Source organism: Hemicordylus capensis, chromosome 2, assembly GCF_027244095.1.
Source record: "Hemicordylus capensis ecotype Gifberg chromosome 2, rHemCap1.1.pri, whole genome shotgun sequence".
Classification (NCBI taxonomy): domain Eukaryota; kingdom Metazoa; phylum Chordata; class Lepidosauria; order Squamata; family Cordylidae; genus Hemicordylus; species Hemicordylus capensis.
Genome location: NC_069658.1, coordinates 361,954,112 through 361,975,706, shown reverse-complemented (window position 1 = coordinate 361,975,706; position 21,595 = coordinate 361,954,112). Strand labels below are relative to the sequence as shown.

Genomic DNA, 21,595 nt, shown 5'->3' with positions numbered 1-21,595 from the left:
CACGGTGCGGTGGAGCCCAAAATGGCCACCACTCATCTGGGGGGAAGGCAGGAACTTACCTGCCTTCCTCTCAGCTCTCCTGAGCCCCATGGCTAAAGCTGTGTGAACAACCTTACTGTATTACAATGTGCATCACAATGTTGTTTTATTCTGTGTAGTTTTACAACTCAACATTATTAAGCTGTTTTAGATCTTTTTAGAGAAAAGAAAGATAGATTTTTTAAATAAATAAAGCTTGTAGTGTATCAGGATTCTATATTTTCTGGTTATTTCACTGGTGACTTGTATTCACTGTTGAATTCTAAAAGACCCTTGCAGTGCTCTATTAATGCAAAATCTCACAGGTAATGAAGGTGGCAAACTGCCACAGATGAAACATTGTGCGACTTGATGGGAAGTTACGAGAATCCCCCAGAAGGAGCAGGAGTGCAGCTTGGGAGTACTCCTGGACCCAGGCCTCACCCTGGTATCTTAGGTGAAGGCCATGGCCAGGAGTGCTTTCTATCAGCTCCAGCTGATTCGACAGCTGCGCCCATTCCTTGAGGAGGATGACCTCAAAACTGTGGTGCATCAGCTGGTAACCTCCAAGCTTGACTATTGCAGTGCGCTCTACGTGGGGCTGCCTTTGTACGTAGTCCGGAAATTTCAGTTAGTTCAAAATGTGGCAGCCAGATTGGTCTCTGGGGCAACCTGGAGAGACCATATTATGCCTGTCTTGAAACAGTTACACTCGCTGCCGATGTTTCTGGGCAAAATACAAAGTGCTGGTTATTACCTTTAAAGCCCTGAACAGCTTTGGTCCAAGTGATCTTAGAGAGCGCCTTCTTCTGCCTGATCCCCACCGTACATTAAGATCATCTGAGGAGGTCTGTCTCCAGTTACCATCAGATCGTTTGGTGGCGACTCAGAGGTGGGCCTTTGCTGTAGCTGCTCCTGGGCTGTGGAATGCACTCCTGGCAGAAATCCGCAATTTGAATTCTTTACTGGCCTTCAGGAGAGCCCTTGAAACCTATCTGTTTGGCCTGGCCTTCCAAGGTTTTTAAATTGTTGTAAACTGTTTTAAATTGTTTTAAATGTTTGCCCTTGTTTTCCATGGTTTTTAACTGTTTGAATGTTTAATTGGTTTTTTCCTATTTTTATAGTTTTGATTTTAATTGATAACTGGTTCTAATTGTTTTTATTCTGTTGTAAACCACCCTGAGCCATATTTGGAAGGGTGGTATATAGAAAGAAAGAAAGAAAGAAAGAAAGAAAGAAAGAAAGAAAGAAAGAAAGAAAGAAAAATGTCACTTATGAAAGGTTAGCCGCTGAGCCATCACCTACTCATATTAGTGATTTGAAAGGCAAGTTAGTTCCAGTTTTTCTCAGCACAACTTTTCCTGATAGTCCATTTAGAAAATATGTTTGATAAACTAGGAATTAAGTGGGGACTTTGGCTGGAAATGAAAGGGTATTATTCTTACTGTCGTGTATTAATAGCCAAAGAACCAACAACTACTTTTCCAGACCCTGACATCAGAGATCCTAAGAGGATAAACTTTAGGAGGCAACTTTTATTGTTCATGTTAATAGCTCCAAACCAGACTGTAGGGTTTTCTCCATTAAATATTAAGGATATATAATCTTCAAATGTCTATTTGTCAGCTACATGCATGCATGCTGGAGATTACATGGAGCCAAAATAGTTTTAGTGGATTGAACCAGCCAAGACAATAAAACCTCTCTACTACTCTCCCAGTACATGGCCCTATTCTGTTTATAGTTAATTACTAACAGTAGCCCACATTCTCTGTAGCATTAGGAGGGCAGAACAAGTAATTCAGAACTGTGGGTCCATTGGACCCATGGTTCTGCTTCCCCCTCCCCCTGCTATCCCATTCAAATTCAGATGAAATGGAGAGCTCCCTCTTTGAAGTATTGCAGAAGAGCTGGATGCCTGGGCTTCCTTCTTTACTGAAGGACAGTCCCAGCAGCCAATAGCAGCTTGAGAGAGGGAGTAGCTTCCTCCTTCAACTCCTGTTGCAAAGCAACCAGACTGTGGTGCCAGCATTTGGATGTAACACTGGCACCGCAGAACCAGAGGTCCAGGAGGTAGACCTCACTACAAACTGAAGGTACAAATCACAGTCTGGGAATGGAAACTGCAGGTCCATTTTTTGATTAAACTGCAGTTGCCCGGTGGCCCCTTAATCTCTGGTTTCATGTTGCCTGCAAATTCAGCCAAAGCTTCTTCCTTCTCGCAGAGGGATGCATTAGCTTGAATGTGAGAATAAATGTTCACAGTTCCTAGCTGTGAATTAGGTTACATTACTCTTTCTGGATTTCATGCAAGCTGCAAAACTGTATTTTCAGAGACCAGAAGGATACTTCAAGGAGAGTTTCCAACTTCTTCCACACAGTCCCCTCATGGGCAAAGAGGCACCATTTAAAGTGGTTGCTGTCTTACGTTTAACAGAGTGAGAGCAACTGTCCCTGCTCTGCCCAGCATGGCATTTCTCCAGTGGCTGTTGTTGATGTCTCCTTTGTGTTTGGTTTTAGATTGTTAGTCTTTTTGGAGAAGGGAACCATTTTCTTATATCCTTAATCACTTGTTAACTTGTTTAAAATTGAAAAGTGGATTCTAAATAGTAACAGTGATGGGCATCCAGACTAACACAGCGCTGGTACTAGAGGAGAGAGGTGATTTTTAAAAAAATGATTTCCCCTTCCCTCTGAAGCCCATTGTGCCTCCCAGCATATGACATATTTTTGAGAGGCACGATGGGCTTCTGAGGGGAGGGGAGACTGGCAAAAATTGTCCTACCCCCATAGTGCCTGCAAGTGCATTAGTCTGGATGTCCATCATTGGACATCCACAACCTCAGTAGTGAACTATCTTGCAGTGACTGCTGTCTACATACCTGCATGATCTTTGCTATGATGCCATTTCACTCCCCCCCCCAGTGTTTTCTACTAAAACCTAAGTATTCCAGACACTTCCTTGCTTGAATGTTTGAGATGAATAACTCAAGATGTTCAGTGGCAAAGAAAAAAATATTTATGCAAAATGTAAATCTGTAAATATTTAGAGCTTTAAAGCATCTGCATAGGAAAGGTGTTTTAAGATTTCTCTAGCACTTGCAAAAGTGAACAGTCATCTTTGTTCATTGAAGGTTTAGGATTTGCATTGTCAGTTAAATAGGTCACATGGCTGTGTTTTGGCACCACCAACATTTTAAGACATCAAATCCATTAGGACCCAAACAACCACTGGAAATTATATTATGTGATGGAGATCTGCCAGTCTAATTGAGCCTGCTACTTTACTGCACAGGCAATATAATTATTTGACAAATTGCTTGCAAACATGATGTGCTTGTTTGTACTGTGCCCTTCCTGCACTCATGGGATAGCAGGTCATGGGAATTAGCAACAGGGATGTCACCTCAGTAGATGGAAGATCTCTCTGAATTACAAAATGTGCAGAACTGTGGCAGTGGTGTCATGGGGTAGTTGAATGATACAGTCTTAGATCCTGGGCAAGGAGAAAAATCCTTGGACCTTTTAAAGGTGGGAAAGTGTTTTAGAGAATAACCGGCTGATTTTACATGGTGCTAACAATTTTGGGTGAACATGACTGTGAAAAATATCTTAAATGTGTACTTAACTTAAAGAAGCTTTTGCTTTATTGTACTGGTGATTCACTTAGATTCAGCTTCTAGTTTCAGCTTCTTTGAAATGTTGGGTGGGCCTCCCTAAAGAAGTATGTTATAAGAGAAAATCCTCCCTGACCTGTGCCTACATACAGCCAGGTGTTAATGGGCATGACCAGGGAATTACTGGGAACCCATGCACCAGCCAGGAGCAAACCCCCGCCCCCCAAGTTGTTGCTGGACTCCACAATAGCTCCTCACAGTGGCTCCACAGTGCACCTTCTCCTTTGTGGGTAAGCAAGAGTGCCTGTCCAGAGAGGGCAAATCAGCCAGTGCAGGGCCCTCTTCCAGTTAATTCTAATGGGGGTTAAAAGAGCAGGGCCTGGGGCAGTTGCCCTACTTGCCATGCCCTAAGGACAGCCCTGTGCCCAGGGACAAGCCATGTACACTGAGTGGGGGAACAAGGCTTACTTGTCTGCCTTGTGCCTTAGTGGATGTTGCTTCCTCCTCACCTCCACTGCCAGTGAGGGTCTAGAGCAGAGATTCTCAACGTTGGGCCCCCAGATGTTATTGGATTTCAACTCCCATAATTCCCAGCCCCAGTGGCCTTTGGTAGGGGACTATGGGAGCTGAAGTCCAATAACATCTGGGGGCCCAACGTTAAGAATCCCTGCTCTAGAGGGTGAGTGTTGGGAGCATAGCGAGGAGGAAGAGGAGGAGGAAGAAGAGCAGCTCATGCCACAAAAGGAGTGAGAACAGAGAGGAGCCTCTCCTTTATTTGTTATAAGGGCCATTCTTCCTGAGGGTGTCGCTTGAGGGTCTCCACAAACTTGGAACTGGTGTTTTCATTGGAGCATATAGTATAGAGCTGACTTTCCAATTAGTACTTACGTTATCAATGTCCTAACTGGGAGTTTGGAAGGGTGACTTCAGATGTTCCCCACAGACACCCCCCCCCCAAGTTCCCCCCTTAACCAAGCCCCAGACCCCTCTTAAATCCAGACCCAATTTGTACAGGGCTCTGTTCAAAACCACCTAGCTCCCCAGCCCTCCACCAGTCTTCTCTTTCCCAAGTGTATCCTTCCAAGGGAAGTCTGTTGGCTGAGAAACCTAAATGTAAGAATTGCACATCTGTTGACGCCAGGAAACGGAAAATGTAGTGGTCATAATCCCACCCACTGACTTGTGCTCCATCAAAACCACCACTCCTCCCAGCTCACAGCTGCTGGCACCATAATTCCCTGCTCCACATGTTCCTATAACATCCAAAGAGGACTTAAGCCTGCCCTAAAGATAATGAAGCTAAAATACACTTGCTAACGTGAGAAAAATTACTCAAACTAGCCCCATTAAAATTAAAAGGAAATTAACTTGACCTTTTAATTTCAATCGGACTACTTTAAGTAATTTCTATCATCATGTCAGCCGGTGTCATAACAATCTAGTTTTAAAATGTAAGTGCATGATGTAATCGCGTTTTGGCCCAAGGGGAGACAGAACTAAGGCCAGCTCAAAGGCTGGGAGTGGTCCCCCTGGTTTTAGAGACATCCGTTTCCCTAGCTATCCAGAGTAGTAAGGAGTAACTGGCCAGCATCTTTGGGAATAGGGTGGAGGCTGTAGTGTTTGCAAATAAAGACTAGCAGCCATGTTGGAAGAACACAATCTGAAGAAGCAGCCTCCCAGGGGAGGCATTCCTTCCTTTATTTAATTCTACCTCTTACCTTGTTAAAAGTTTAACCCTTTGAGTGCTATACACCATTATGCCACAACTCCCTTTCTTCCATCTTTAGAAATCTTAAACAGTTTTCAACTTAAACCCCAAAAGTACCCCTTTAATTTAAAATTATCATTTTAAGAAAGTAGATGTTCTCCAACTATTTATTTGGCATTTGTGTCTCACAAATTAAGTCTCTGGGGAGATCTGACTTTTCTTCCTGACCAGGTTTGTACTCCCATTCTGATTTCCTGATCAGCCTCTCTCTCGTGGACTACTGGCTGGAGATGTCTCCATTTGAAGGTGAAAAGTAATGAAGATGAACATGATTCCAATGGACACTGCCCCGGAGGTTATTTATGATATAAGATCTAGGTGTTGTAGCTTCCCCGTGCACATCCAAAATGCCTGGGAACTTTGCATCCAAACTCTGTCCCAAGGAAGCAACTTTTATAATGGCTGAACCCTGTGCTGAACATTGAAATTATGCTGCTGGAATCGCTTATGCTCCATGTCACTGAGCCATTTTGGAAGGGCAGCATATAAATCGAATAAATAAATAATAAATGTCTCATCATTGAAAATCTTTCAGATCTGGCCACTGGGGTTGATGCTTGGAAGGTGCCATTAGTAAATGGGTAGGGATGTGCATGAATTGATTTTTTAAATTTGATTTGCACCCAAATCGATTCAACCCAATTTGTTTTGTGTCCGAATCTGTCCCCACAAATCACCCCAGATTCAATTTGGATTTGATTCAATTCAGATTCAGACCACTTATAATGGTACTAGATACACCAAATTTGGGTGGTGGGTAGGTCGCCATGGGTGACAGCTACCAACCAAATTCAAAGGCAATGGGGCGCTTGGTTGATATTTAATGATTTTCTTTAGGTTTTCTTTTGCTGATTTTGTATATTTCTGCCATAGGCACTATTGGGGATTTGAAGTTGCCCCATCCTAACCCTAACATGGATCCCCAGCTTTAATTTTTTTTTTTAAGCTAAGCTCTAGCCCTTGTGAAAGTGGAGTTATGGAGCAAAATGTACAGTTACTATTTTTCAAGTGTTTGGATTCTTTGCTGTATAATAACTTTTCCTCATAATGAATGCCTATGAGGATTCATTGCACACCTTCATTTCTTCTGTTCATTTAGACTGTCATTGAACAGTGCCAACTACACCCCACGCACCCCCAGCAAGGCAGTGGGGTACTCAATTTATTTTTCAGGAATATTGAAGTGATTAGATTCTTTGGTGTCTAATACATTTTTTTCTTATAATAAATCCCTATGACTCTCCTCAAACATTCCTAAAATAATGAAGGTAGTCAGTAGTAGAGATCTTTCTGCCAGAGAATTTGCCAAAACCCTCCTGTAGCATCAAGCTTTGAGAAAACATTTGCATCAGATAATTGAGCCAATGAGGTCATTCTCATGACCAATACTGGGGCGGGGAGGTTGGGTAGAGGGGAATGCTGGGTTCAACCTACCTTCCCTCAGATGATCAATCTTCATGTCTTCAGCATGCAAGCCACGTGGCCACCTAATCCATACTGTCAGAAGCAGCATGGATCAACAGAGGCCAGGACTTGTTTTCCCAGTCTCGAGATATCCCACAAGGCACTACATGACGATTCCCCTGACAAACAGGTTCCACAAGGCACCATGGAGTTTCCCATCAGATGGGTGCTATAGGTGCCTGTCTCTGTGTGCAGCCCAAAGAGACACATGATCACTGCAGTTGGGTTAAGGGTGTGATTGTGCCCTTAACCTTGGCAAAGAGCCAGGCTAAAAAGTGGAGTTCAGCTGGGCGGGAGCTCTGAGATCCATGCGGATCCTGGCGCTCCTCACAAGCAGCCTGCTTGTGATAACTGCCTTAATGTCTGGTCAACTGCCAGAAGCATGTGCCTTTCCCTGCAAATATATTTGTTAATTGATGTGAGATCCACACAAATGTAGATCTTCCCATTGGGCTTTGGCACTGCTACTAGTCCTGCAAACCAGTCTGTAGGTTCATCTAGTGCAGGTTCATTATATTGTCCTGAAGGTTTGCCCAGTCCTGTAAAAACATGGGGATATGTATCAGCAATCCATGTCATGTCTTGTGTACTGTCAAGTCTCTGCCGAAGTTGTAAGTGTTGTAGTGCAGGCAATTCCAACAGTGGTGTATTGAGGTCCTGTATCACATACACAGGATTATGTAGAACCCGCCCTTCTTTTCCCAGCATGGCTTGAACCTGTCCAAAGACATGCACAGGGTTATTATTGGCACCCCCCAACATTTTGGTTGAGGGAATTAAACATCTATCTCGGGATGGGTCATACTTTCGTAAGAATGGCAGTAACTCCTGTATCAATTTTAAACTGAACTAGCTTAACCCACGCAGAGCATCTGCGCACTAGTATTTGATTGCTCCCCTCACCCCCTGCCACAGCCCCCTCACCTCAGAGATCTCTCCACCCTCACCTGAGCCGCACTCTTGCTCCTCCTCCTCCATCCCATTGCTTCCACCCACCTCACTACTCTTGGTCACTCCTCCATCCCTTTACTCCATCCCTCTCACTGCTCTTGGTCACTGCTATTGCCCAAGCTGCAGCCACCTATCCCCAAAGATTCCCCACCCTCACCCAAGCCCCACTCCTGCTCCTTCACAAATGAGGAGCAGCAGCAGCAAAATTTGATCGGGCCCTTCCTCGCTGCTGCCACAGCCATGGCCATTTGTTCCTCTCAGGCCACTGACAGGCCTGGGCCTGTCCCTTGCCTGCCTGCCTCCCTCCACCAATGGCCTCTGTAGCCCCAAACAGTAGCAGTAGTTGACTGGGCCCTTCCTTGCTGCCAATGGGCGTCACCATGGCCGCTCATCCCCCTCAGGCCGCTGACAGGCTCGGGTCCTTCTCTCACCCTTCTTTCTGTCTCTCTTCCCCTCCCTTCTTTTTCTCTCTTTCTCTCTCCTCCACCCACTCTTCCCCTGTCTTTCTTCCCCTCCCTTCTTTTTTCTTTCTTTTTCTCTCTTCCTTCATTAGTTAACAGATATTATTCATCTTTTTTCCTCATCTAATTTGCACAATAGCAGCCTCCTTCTCCGGAAGGGGCTCTTTCCTCCCTCATGACCCCTCTCTTTGCAGACCCTGCCCACTATCCTTATCTATATATAGATTTCTCTCCTCTACAATCAAGATCATCTTCCGACTAGTAACAGTTGCATTCCAGCTGACCTTAATCATCACAGGCTCCTCCTCCTCTATCTGCATATGGAATCTCCACTGCCCAATCGCCACAGTGCTTCTGCTCATGAACTCTCGCGAGAGCTGCCACACACGGGATTAGCCATGGGTATGCCTTAGAGAATTATATAGATAGGTAGATAGATTCCGCCACACACACCCCCCCGCCATTTCAAGTTGATACTGGTATAGAGTGTTCCCTCTAACAGGGATTCCCAGATGTTGTTGATTGCAACTCCCAGAATCCCCAGCTGCAATGGCTTTTGCTTGGTAAAAGTCAGCTGCAATGGCTTTTGCTCTGGGAATCCCTATTAGAGGGAACACTGCTGGTATACCATGATGACATTTGATCAATAGATAATATAGAGCCTAAAAAGATAGGTTCCACTGCTTCTTCATCACTGGCTTGTAGAATGTCTTCTTGAGGGGGGTTCTGTAGACAACTGCAAAATGTCCTATTTTATGGCAGCGCCTACGTTCCACATCTTTTGCTGGGCATTGTTGCCAAGTATGGGTAGATTTTCTACCAAAGTGCCCACACAGGCTTTCTCCAGAGGTTCTTACTGTTTGCTTTACTTTCCCAGGGTCCATTAATGGTGATGGTTTAAGTTGACCCTTAGGTCTAACTATTTGTTTCCCCTTTTAATTTTTAGCCTTTACAATGTCCACATTATCAGGCACCATATTGTTTGGGATAGCTGCCTGCGGATCCAGCTGTTTCATTATGGTTTCATGAAGGTGCACCCATGCAATGGCAGTGGCCAAAGTGATATCAGGATCCAAATGAAGTTGAGTCAACAATTTTGTACCTTTTACGCCCACAAAAACTTTTTGATCTTCTGTAGTGAGGGGTAAAGCACACAGAGTATCCTCTGCAGTGTCTCCCATTGCAAAAATGAGAGCATTCACATGGTGTTCCTGTGATTTCTGCATTAAGCCAGAAACCATCCTATAATGTAAAAGTAAAGTTGTGCTGTCGAGTCAGTGTCAACTCCTGGTGACCCAGATGGACCAACTGCTTGAATTTTGAAAAATCAAATTTCTGAAGATGGGCCATATTTGTTAAAGGATCCATAGCTTTCCAAACTTAGGTCCTTAAATTTTCTCTCAAACTCTCCTCTTTTTCTTTCTTTCTTTTCACTCACCCTTTGTTGTGCGTTCTAATTATTTTTTCTTTGCTGACTCAAAGAAAGGATACCATTCTTCTGACACCATGTAGTGTTTGCAAGGAAAGACCAGCAGCCATTTTGGAAGAACACAAACTGAAGAAGCTTCCCAGGGGAGGCAGTCCTTGTTCCTTTATTTAACATCACCTCTTAACACATTAAACCTTTAACCCTTGAAGTGCTATACACTATTATGCCACAGGGGCAATGGGACCTGATTCCCTTTTGTCTGCATACTAAGACTTCATAACATCTGTAGGTTTTATCTCCCTCTCAATTTTTATTTCCTTTCTGTGGGGATTTATATTGCTTTCATTTCCACCAAGGTTCATGTTGTTCTTTTAAAAACCCCCACTGAGGTTTATTAGGTAGTTTGGCTGTCTGATCGTGTAGTATTTGAATGTTAATGAAGTTCTGTATTTCTAGAATACTTGGATGGCTGTAATTCTTGCTTGTCACCTTCCAGTTCATAGATGGCTTTTTATTTCTGTACTACATTGAAAGCACTGCTGACATTTTATCCTTGATCAGTCTGTATGCTGTGCTTTCAGTAATAATGCTATGCCATGGGAGTGCATGAAAAACAAGTAGGAGATTAGTCCTGTATGCAGGGATGGAGAGAATAACAGGAGGAAGGGTCTGAATTCTCGATTAAGAAAATGGATGTTCACAGATTGATTCAACACTGCAGCTTCTCCAGTGAGCATGTATAAAACTAGACAAGCTGTGAAGAACCTAGTGGAACTATGGTGATCTGTTGAAAGATGAGGCTATTCACATGATGGAGGAAAACTGGGCTGGGGAGCCCAGCCCAGTTTTCCTCCATCATGAGAACCACTGGGCTCACAGGCAAGCCCGGTGGTTCAATGGCAGCTAGCCCGCCAAATTAAAGTAAAGCATGTAGTCGAGTCAGTGTTGACTCCTGGCAACCACAGAGCCCTGTGATTGTCTTTGGTAGAATACAGGAGGGGTTTACCATTGCCTCCTCCTAAACAGTATGAGATGATGCCTTTCAGCATCTTCCTATATTGCTGCTGCCTGATACAGGTGTCCTCCCCTTAAACGAGGTTAGTGGAGTGAGCGCTCTGCTAACCTCAGGTTTTTTATTGTGAGTCGCCATGGCAACTCACGAGGGGGCCCCCACCTGGAGCCTACAACAAGCCTCCTGGCCTTGGGGGTCTCCCCAGAATGCCCTGCGCACTCACATGGGGCATTCTGGGACTTCTGGGGACCAGGTGGCCCCCGATCCCCACCACCCCTACCGGCTCCATGACGGAGCCAATAATCGTGTGGGCGGCTGATCCGGCCACCAAGGGTGGGCTAGCCGCTCGTGTGTGGGAAAAGCAGGCTTGACCCGTTCTCCCTGCCAAACCTCTCCTGGCTCTGCATACTGATTGCTTGTAGAGCCTCAATCTTTTTTAGATTTAACCCCTAGGTAGAGTGACTTTTATGCCCAGAAGTTAAAAGCCAATCTAAAACCACATGCACATATATTAACTGGGGGTGAAATAACATTTGGCATTTTTCCATGCTCATGATGAGGCTGAGAAAGTCAAGGAAGTGATATTCTGATGTGCAGAACAGGAAGATGAATGGTTGGGCTGAGAAGTAGGGACCAAAGGTTGGGAGGATGTTGGAAGAAGCAGTAGGAGGAGGGATGGAGAAACGAAGGAGAGGAAAATAACAACAGGGAATTGGGGGGACCGGAAAAAGATCTGTCAGTGTTTATATTTTGTGGAGCCTGCTGGTGAGGAGGGGAAGAAGAATCATTTGCACTGTGGTTTACTACAGATGGAGGAGTAGAAGCAGGCATTGTGACCATTGGCAATATGAAACATTGGTCATGGAATTTAGTGGCTGCACTCATGATCAGCAATGCACCGAATATTCTTTGTAGTTGGATTGCATTGTGTCAGCTGACACTTCTTTCTGCCACTTTGGCTGTTCTAGGTCATGTGTTCTCCTTGGTCAATTCTCAAAACAATTTCTTTTGAGCTTATTCAGGGATCACATTTCACAAGTGACCCTCAGCTTGCCAGGTGCTTCATTGTCCCAGATACAGAACTAAAGCACAAACTGGCAGTATTTTTGCTTTGTTTTGTTGTAATTGATGGTAGTCACACAAGTGCTGAATTGTGCATTTCATGCTTTTATGCCTACATACTAGATATCAGTCCTAGTCAGCTTACTCACTTCATGAAAGCTAGAGATTCAAGGAGTTCACCGCTTCAGAATTTTAATAGCTCTCTTGACATTTCTTCATGAATTTGTGTCTTTCTAACACAACTTTCTGTTTCCATACTTGGTTAATCTATATCCTAAGGACTGATTAATATCTTGAAAAGGAACATGTAGGGCAATCCTGCTGGGTGTGTACAACTTTGGAATGTAGGCAGAGGAATCACATGATTGAATGCTTTTCCATGATAAAAATTCCCTTCCTGTAGAAACCTAGCATCTCTTGGGTGATCTAGGCCTACCTGTAGGAATAGCATGACAGTTAGAATTAAATAGACTGTTAGAGTTAAGAGTCCCCACTAACTGGGCAAAGAGGCATAAGGCGTAGTCCTCATATTTAGCTGGGGAAGAACTGTTGTTGTTCAGCCCAGCACAGAGTTCCTCCAGTAGCTGTTGCTAGTGTTTCCTATGGTATTTTTCTTTTAGACTTTGAGCCTTTTTGAGAGAGGGGATCATTTTCTCATGCCTTTTGCTATGGAAACTGCTTTCTTTTTTTAAAATTGAAAATCATCCTCATCCTCCTCAAACCTCCTATTATGGGCTGCGGCTCCTCTACAAAAAATGCCTCTTATTCTTACATTCTACAGATTTTCTGTAAATCAAAGCATTTTTTAAAAAAAAAATATTGTCAAAGAACATTCCAGAAGGCAAACTTAAGACACTTTAATGGTTATGCTTTTGATGCTTTTGTTTCATTGGCTGATCAAAGCTGTTAAGTTTAGCCATTCTTCTACATGTCTAGCCTTTACCCAATCATTTCCTGCAGTTATGTACTCTTATTTAAAAAGATATGCATAGCTTGATTCCTTTTTGTTCTCTTGCGAATGCATGTGTGAACAGCTGTTGATTTAGGGTGAAGGAGCGGTTGCCAATCAGCATGTCAACACTGTCTGTACCATTAGTCTTTAGAATTTGTTTTTGTCATGACTTCTACCTGAGCCACAGGAGGAGGGGTTATTCACTGGAGTTGAATCCTTGATGAAAAGGGATTCAAAGTAGGCTGCCACCATCCACTTTATTTTGATGTGGGGAAACCCACTGTCCATATAAGGTTCCTGGAGGGAGGATAAAATGGCAAAACCCTCCCCAAAGGGCTGAGCAGTCCAAGGCTTTCAGAGGTGTGAAATGAAAACCAAAATGAACCCAAATGAAAAATTGCACACTTAAACAACAAAGGTTTGTTATTAGATTTAAAGAAAAGGTATGCAATTTAAACAATTAGAAAAGAGAGCTTTCATTAACTTAGGCAACACAGATTTCAAGTAATACAAAAAAGAAAAATAACTTTCCTAATGTCTCTAGCTCTACTGTTCCTTACTACTCACAGGCTGCGCCCTTCTCAAATCCCAACAGTTCAGCCTGCTGCTACAGTACCTCCTGGAATAGTGATGTGCACGGAACCGTGGAGCTGCGGTCTGGCACTGGGGTGGGGGTTCCTTTAAGGGCGGGGGGAGGGTTACTCACCCCTCCCGCCGCTTTCCCCCCTCCGGTGCGCCTTTTTTAGTTAGCAATTGGGGCAGCAGGATACTTACCCCTGCTGCCTCTTCCCCCGCTTGGCTGCAAAAGGCTTCAGGAAGCCTTTTGCACATGCGCACGTCACACGCGCACGCGTCACGTCTCCGCGATGTGAAGCCTTTTGCAGCTGAGCGGGGGAAGGGGCATCAGGGATGTATCCTGCCGCCCCAATTGCTAACTAAAAAAGGAGCGCCGGAGGGGGGGAAGTGGCGGGAGGGGTAAGTACACCCTCCCCCTGCCCTTAAGGGAACCCCTACCCCAGTCCGCCCGAACCCTGAACCGCCCATGTCTGGACCGGTCCGGAGGCCTCTAGAATGGCCTCCGGACCAGTCCGTGCACATCACTATCCTGGAACAGACCGGACTCAGACCAAAGCTTTCTCCTTTCCAGTAGGTGGCTGAGCCAGAAATCCCTGCCCAGTCCTCTGGATTGGTCCCTTGGATTTGAACTTCCCGGGCTTTTTTCCTTTTTAGGAAAGGCCCACCCTCCCAGCAGTGGCTCTAGTGAGGCCTAGTCCTCCCTCAAAGCTTCCCTATCACTACAGTTTTACTGAGTCCATTTGCAGTGATTACACCATCAGTCACAAGCAGTCAGACCATTCCTTGGAGTCAGTGACACAGGCAAAGTAAACAACCCTCAGGAAGGTTTGGTAGATCAGTCTTAAAGCTGCAAAATGAGAACACAGTTCCTCTAATATGCATAGTCATTTGGTTTGTTCAGACCTTCCTAACAGCTCTAATTGGGTGTAAACCAAAAGTAAAGTTTCACCACCATGCCAGAGTGTTCTAGGTGGGTTTTATGTAGTGACTGTTTCCTGATCTTAACTCCTTGTTGTTGGCACAAAAATACGTTCCTTGTAGCAACCTACTGAATCACAGTCTGCACATGATACTCTTGCTTACACAAGAGAGCTGCTTGAAACTAGAGTAAGATGGAGTTCTCTTATCTAGTTCTGTAGCTTGGCTAAAGTGTCCTAGGATTGTGTGGTTAGCCTGTGATGTGGCTGGCTAACACAGCATGAAAAGAGTATTATGAATTATTGAAATTAAGTCCTCCATTTTGTGTTCAGTTGTGGTTCAGATGTAACTCACTGAATCCCAAGGAAAATCCAGAGATATGTACTTTGCCTAGATGAAAAAACATATGATTGTCCTTGCTGTGTAACAGAAGATACAAAAGAAAGTTGTGCAGGTAACCAGTTAAAATCAAAGGACGTGGAGGAGCAATTTCTGGAGGCTTTCGCTATTGCTTTCTTACTGAGGGGAAAAAAAACCCTCACCCAGACTTTTAAAAGAGTTGCACATAATATGCACATTTTTAGCGCCTTGCAGAGGGAAAACCCAGAAAACACCCTCCCCCAATAATATTGGATCTGGTGGTATCCATTTAATTCCTATGGTTTGTTAATTACACACAGTGTGGTGAAGATTGCAGTCTATTAGGTTGTCATTTAATTGTGAAATTGTACATATGTCAATAGACTGCTATTCCTTTTTCCCCCCAGGTCACTATTCTCATAAGTTTGGCCCTTGCGTTCCTTGCCTGCATAGTGTTCCTTGTGGTATACAAAGCTTTTACCTACGACCACAGTTGCCCAGATGGATTTGTTTATAAGGTATGAAGTCTGAGATGTATGGACTGTCTGTGCTAATGGTAGAATCTAATTGACTGCATGGCTGAAATTTAGTCCTGCATTTTCCCGTCAGGATCAAATACATCATTTGTCAAGAACACGCTGAAAAGTGGTTAGTGCTTTAGGAAGTAGGAGCTTGCAGCATCCTGCGTCAGCCACAATCATTTCAAACTTGACAGGTTTAAATCTTCATGAAGACCATGGCCAACCCTACATGTTTCTAAATAAGCTCACAGAAACTGGCCTTTTGAGTTGGCTCGCTATAAATATGAGCCACTGAAATGTTTGAATACAGACATTTCTGCACAGTGCATTGTATAGCTTTTCAGATGACTTTCCATAGATGCTGAATTGGGCTCACAGGGAAAAGGAAGAAGGATGAGCTCACTTAAGTAGGATACTTGTTTTGAGAATATATAAAACACAGGATAATGATTACCATATCAGCCCCCCTGCCCCGATCAGTGAGAGAGATTAAGTAGGCTGAAGTGATATATAGTTTTGGATGAAGTTAAGATAGGAGAGCAAATTCCAAAGTCTTATTACAAAAAAGGTGGGGCTGAAGGAGGGAGGGAGATCCAGGGAGCAGTAAGTATGGACACACCTGAGACATTCCCTAGGGAAGCCCAGCCTAGGTTAGGCTGTGCATGAGAACTGCTGGGATTGGGCTCCATCCTAGTGTGATTTTTTTAGCCTGGCCGTTAGCCAAGGTTAAGGGAGCGAGCACTCCCTTAACCGGGCTTGCTGCTCATGTGTGAGCACGGGCTGCTTCCAGCCCAGATGTACACGGAGGTGGACGCCTAGAGTGCCCGTCTCCTGGGGGAATCCCCCAATGCATTGCACATGTGTGGTGCATTGTGGGAGCTCTATTGCTGCGGATCATCTGGGAGCACAGTCCGCACTCCCAGCAACGAGCAATCTGTCATCTGGGGGGCAGGTGAGTTAAACAAGCCTTCCCTCTGCCCACTCACTGCCCCGCCTGCCCGGTCAACCAACCAACCAACCAACCAACCAACCAATATGTATATAATGCTTTTCAACAAAAGTTTTCAAAGCGATTTACATTGAGGGAAAGAAAAAATAAATAAATAAATAAATAAATAAATAAATAAATAAATAAGATGGCTCCCTGTCCCCAGAGGGCTCACAATCTACAAAGAAACATAAGATAGACACCAGCAACAGTCACTGGACGTACTATGCTGGGGCTGGATAGGGCCAGTTACTTCCCCCCTGCTAAATAAAGAGAATCACTGGTCATGTGAACAACCTCATAGTGTCCTTCCTCAAATCATCCAGTGAGTTTCATGGCTAACTGAATTAATAACAACAACAACAATTACTGGAAATTTGAACCTATGTCTGCCACATCCTAACTAAACATGGAGGTGCTTCACACAAGCAGTGTGAAGTGCCAGGAGAAGGTTTGCGGGGAGAGTGGCTTTGGCCCACTCTCCCAGCAGCCAATCATGTACCTTTCACTGGGTGGGCAGATCGCCTGCCCAGAAGAGTGGCGGCTGGACTCCAGTGCTCCAGTGCCTCGCCTCATCTTGCCCAACAGCTCCGGGGGGTCTGGTGTAGGAAAGCACCACTGTGTGGCACTCCGCCCCCAGTGCACAGTGCATTCCTAGGATCCCCCTCCCTCCCCCTTGAGTGTGCCTGCTGTGGCTGCAAGCAGCCATGGCTGACACACGATCAATTGAATGAGGTTAATGAAGCGCTTGCTCCATTAACCTCATTTAAAGGTGTGGCTGTATAAGTGGGCTTGCCATCAGGAGCCGCATGGCTCCTAGTGGTTCTCACGACCAGCAAGAACCGGGCTGGGCTCCTTTAGCCCGGTTTTTGCTGGTCGTGATAATAGCTTCATTCTCTCCATTGTCACACCTTGAGGCTATTCACACGAGTTTGCAAACCTGGGCTAAGGGAGCCCAGCCGGTTTTGCACACTCGTGTGAACCATTGGGATCATGCCCGATCCTGGTGGCTACACAGCAGCAAACCCACCTGTGAAGCCTCCCCATTAAGCAAGGTTAAGGGACCGAGTGCTCCCTTAACCTTGTTTTCTTGATCGTGTGTCAACCGTGGCTGCTTGCAGCCGCAGCTGGCACACTGGAGGAGGGGGGATCCCAGTAATGCACTGTGCACTCACACGATGCATTATTGGGGCACTGGGTGGCGGGGCGATGCGTGGTGGCATGTTCCGGCACCCCAGTCCTGGGATCTGCCAGGTGAGTCTCCAGTTGTCTGGGTGCGTGGTCCACCCACCCAGGGAAGCCACGGTGATCATCTGCGGAGAAGGTAAGGTAAACCCTCCTTCCCCGCAGACCACCCGTGAGCTCTTCTCACAAATTGTGAGAAGAGCTCTCTTGGATTAGGTGGATTAGGAAATGTTCAAGGTTGATGCAAAATGAGTTGTGTGTTACACAATAAAATGTGCCTGTAACTATGATTGCTACTCACTGGTCCTGCCTTTTTTTGTCTTCAGCATAAACGGTGCATCCCAGCCTCCCTGGATGCCTACTATTCAGCTCAGGATTCCAACTCCAGGGGCAGATTCTACACCGTCATCAGCCATTACAGCATGGCCAAGCAAACCAGCTCGCGGTCCGTCTCTCCCTGGCTTTCTTCAGGATCGGCAAATCATGAAGCCAAGGCCACCAAGACAGAAGGCCATTAAAGCCATTTGATGGTGTGAAGATAGAGGGGAATGGGGAAAATAACATCATGTCTCTAAAGCATTGCTCTTGTTCAGAGAGGGCACCGTGCTATCTGTGCAACAAGAATAAACTAACTCCAAGTGCAGGTGTCATCTTAATGGATCTCTCCCTCCCTCCCGCCCTCCCTCGTCTCTTCCTTCCCTTCCTCTCTTCCTTCCCTTCCTCTCTCTCTCTTTGGTGCATTGTTCTCGTTGATTTGTAACTAAGTCAAGATCTTGTACAAAGGCATGTTAGGTGTTGACTATATCTTACAATGTACAAATATTTTTAAAACCATTGCTTAATATTTGTTAGAAAAATAAAAATTAAAAAACAAAAAAAAAAAGCAAATTCCAAGAACATTCACAAGAGAGCAGAAGAAATGGCAAACATAATTTCTCAGGCTTTAATTGGCTGAGAAGATGGAGCCCTGAAACAGGAAAAGAAAAAAAATGACCCCAAACATGTTTGTCAGAATGTAATGTGAAAGGGAATCTGTAACAACTAATGACGGTGGAGGGGCACTTTATGATGTCACAATGGGTTCGAAACATCAAATAGTTCTCAGGTGCCTGAGATGTGGCCCATCTCAAGGCTCTCTTGGTTCTCTGATGCTCGTGGAGCTACCTAACCTTGATATAAAAAGGAAGGCCCTTGCTTATGTACATTTGGAGCTTCAGCACATACAGTGAACGTACTGTGGTTGCTACCTCTCACAGAGGGAAATACTGGCTGTAGCTCATTGGCATATGTGCATTCAGAAATACAATGTGTGCAAAGTTTCTATGACTACCAAGTGAGTTTAAAATACACCCCCCTCCCACCCACCCCCCGAAAAACAAAGGTGCCAAAGCTCATTAGGAACAGACCAAGTTACAGCTTGTCAGGTGGCAACCCTATCTCTTTCTGATGCCCACATTATGCAAATGGAAGTGTCTAACTATGGAGGCCCAGAGGAGGAGAATCAATAAATTAAAATGTGAATTTCAAAAGAACAGATGGTGCAAAAGGCAAATCGGGGTATCTGAAATAACCTCCAAATTTCTGTCCCAGGTGTCAGAAGGGTCCTGTGCTGGATAGTATTTTGAGGGAGATAAGCCAGTTGAATTAACATATTCTGCAGATAATTAATAGCTTACAAAAAAGGTTCTATGAACACAGTCCAGAGGTGGGCTCCTGCCAGATCTGGTTTTTGCATCTGTTCCCTCTTCAGCTGTCCTTAATCCCATTGAACCTCAAAATTCATTTTTTCCAAATGCAAAGTAATTTTAAAAGTAGCCTGTGGTTTAGTGTGGAGCTGATGTGGAAGAAACAGACAGAAAGGCCCCAAATATATTTGTGCTCACTCTCCTGTATACACGTGGGATTCATCCTGCTCAAAGATGGCTAGATTCTTAAGGATGCATTTTTTAACCTATTCTAGGCTCACTTTCCCCATAAGCTGTGACACCCAACTCTAAATACCCTACTTGTGCGATGAGAATGGGAAAGAGATGCAGGACAGTGTGAAGTCTGGTTCCTGGGTAGTGCAAGTTCTCAGTGGACATGTTGTATGAGTCTGCCCAAGTCCGGTTCCCAAGCCTTCTGCCTGACATTCACCTAACATTCTCTGTTTTAAGTATCGACCACAAATGCCAGGTTAGGGTTGACCAAATGTTGGGTGCAGGCTTGAGAACTGGACTTTGGTGGGTTGGCATGACATGCCTGCCAGGCGTACACACTCCTTGGGATCTGAACTTTGCACCAATCATGTGAAGCCGCCTATAGAGTCACATTATATGTGCCATTTTTCCTACATCTAAATGATCTGTGAGTAAACAAAAATAAAAGCCCCCTTCAGATGTTATAAGGATCTCAATCTTTCCTTCATGAAAGTTTCCTTCATGAAATGTGCCTGTCTGTATTTAATTTTTTTAAATAACTTGAATGTCCCTAAACACCAAGCAGATCAAGGGTGCATAAATTGGAACATAACCAGAAGTAATGAGACTTTATGTTATTTTTCTTATGAAAAATATAGACGATAATAGTCTGATTGGTAATGTACTGTACTCTACAGTTACTTGCCTGGATGAGTGGTGCATTTAGAAGTGCTTGCTTTCACTAAGTTGGTTTGTGTCAGCTTTGCTTTCATGAAGGAGGAGGAAACAGGGCATGATCTGTCAAGCATGATTCCCATCTGAATTTTATTTGTGTTAATGAGATTTGCTTGGGAGTGGTCCGTGGGAGCAGTGCTTGGTTGATTATGCCCCAATTATGCCCATTAAATTAAACTGAACTGAATTCAAAGGAAACTAAGCAATTTTGAACTGATTTATTCCTAACAAAATGAGAGGCTTAAAAGGTCAACTCCAAAGTCAGTTATCTGTTTTACGTCAAAATACTTATATTTGGTTTGCAGAAAATGGGGGGGGGGGGGAAACAACCCATTGAGCTGAACACTGGTTCAAAAGGAGTCATGATAAATGGTTGTATACTGTAGCCAAAACTGTAGTGCCAAATCTCATTGTCTGACTTTTTATCTGTCTCTACCCTTTCCCCCTTCATAATTCATCTGTAAATCCATTTCTCACCTAAAATGTACAAATACATGGGTAAGCCCCAACAATGCCCAGATCAACCACTGGACAATTTATAATTCTGTGATGTATTTTATGTCAGTAGGTAGCAGAGACTGAAGTATTTTTTGGTGTAGTTCTTGACCTTTTCTGACAGGACAAATAAAGCTAGATGTGTCTGAGCGTCTCAGTGATTATGGAACAATTATTTTCTTTCATTCCCTCAAAAGATGCTGGGGAAAAGAAAGGATGGAGTGTGGAGGGAGGGAGGGAGCTTGCTTGGAACCACAAATGACAGATTTTTTGCTTTTGCCTCCCTTGGGACAGAAGGGTTCAGTGCATCATCTCAAAATAACTTGTGCATTTTAGTAAATGGGAACTGACAGTTCTGAGAGAATTTAGAAGCTGTATTGCTGAAAAGGCAAACCATTAAAAATGGAACAGAATGTTTTCAATTGTTTTCAGAATGCTTTCACTTCTTTCCCCCAAAACCTTTTTAAAAACATAAAATTGGGCAACATCTAGACTAATGCTATCCTTGCAGCAAAACAGCAAACCTGTTAATAGCAACAAATCCTGAGGACTGAATCTCACAATTTCTTTTTCACAAATGTGGATCTGCTGCTGAATTTACTATAAGAAAGCATCCTTGGGCTCATGCATCTTACATTTCACATAGATGAGGGTGTGTGACCTGGGAGTTATTCGCACTTGGCTTTGGGGTAAACATTGAGCGAAGCCACTTCGAAGTCCACTCACTGAGGGAAGCACCCCTTCACCTCTCTCTAGATTTTCTTTTGAAACAAGTCCACATGGCAGGCATCAGTGTTTTCCTTCTAGACAATGGGGGACAGGGAGAGAGAGCTCACCGAGAGAGATCTGCATTTGTAAAGAGAGTATCCTTCTTATCATGCTAATGATTCTATGTCAGTGCCTCTCTTATTTGCTCTGGTGTTTTCAGAAAAAGTAGCTTAAAACCAACATTTTAAAAACCTGGACATATGTTGAGATAAGCTAGAATTCGCATCACAAAAGCCTGGTTTGTGTGTGGAGTGGGTCCAAAAATCTCGAAGGGACTTCAAGGTAAGTTTGGCTGGTGTGTGAATGCACACACTCTCTTGTGAAGGAGATTCTGGGCAGAAGCCCTGTGTGTAAAGCCTCCTGGAAATACAAATATATAGTGACAGCTGAGCTGATGGCAGCTCTTTCTTAAAGCCA

General features: G+C 44.3%; 1 protein-coding gene across 2 annotated transcripts in view; it reads left to right on the top strand.

Annotated features, from left to right (window-relative positions):
- Positions 1–20,564, top strand: part of NSG2 (neuronal vesicle trafficking associated 2) — a 79,575-nt gene extending 59,011 nt beyond the window's left edge. For both annotated transcript variants that reach the window (XM_053295335.1, XM_053295337.1), the window contains exons 4-5: positions 14,996–15,106; positions 17,609–20,564. In XM_053295335.1, coding sequence (XP_053151310.1) covers positions 14,996–15,106; positions 17,609–17,800 — 303 coding nt within the window. In that variant the 3' untranslated portion in view covers positions 17,801–20,564. The remainder of the gene's footprint in view (positions 1–14,995; positions 15,107–17,608) is intronic.
- Positions 20,565–21,595: the final 1,031 nt, after the last annotated feature.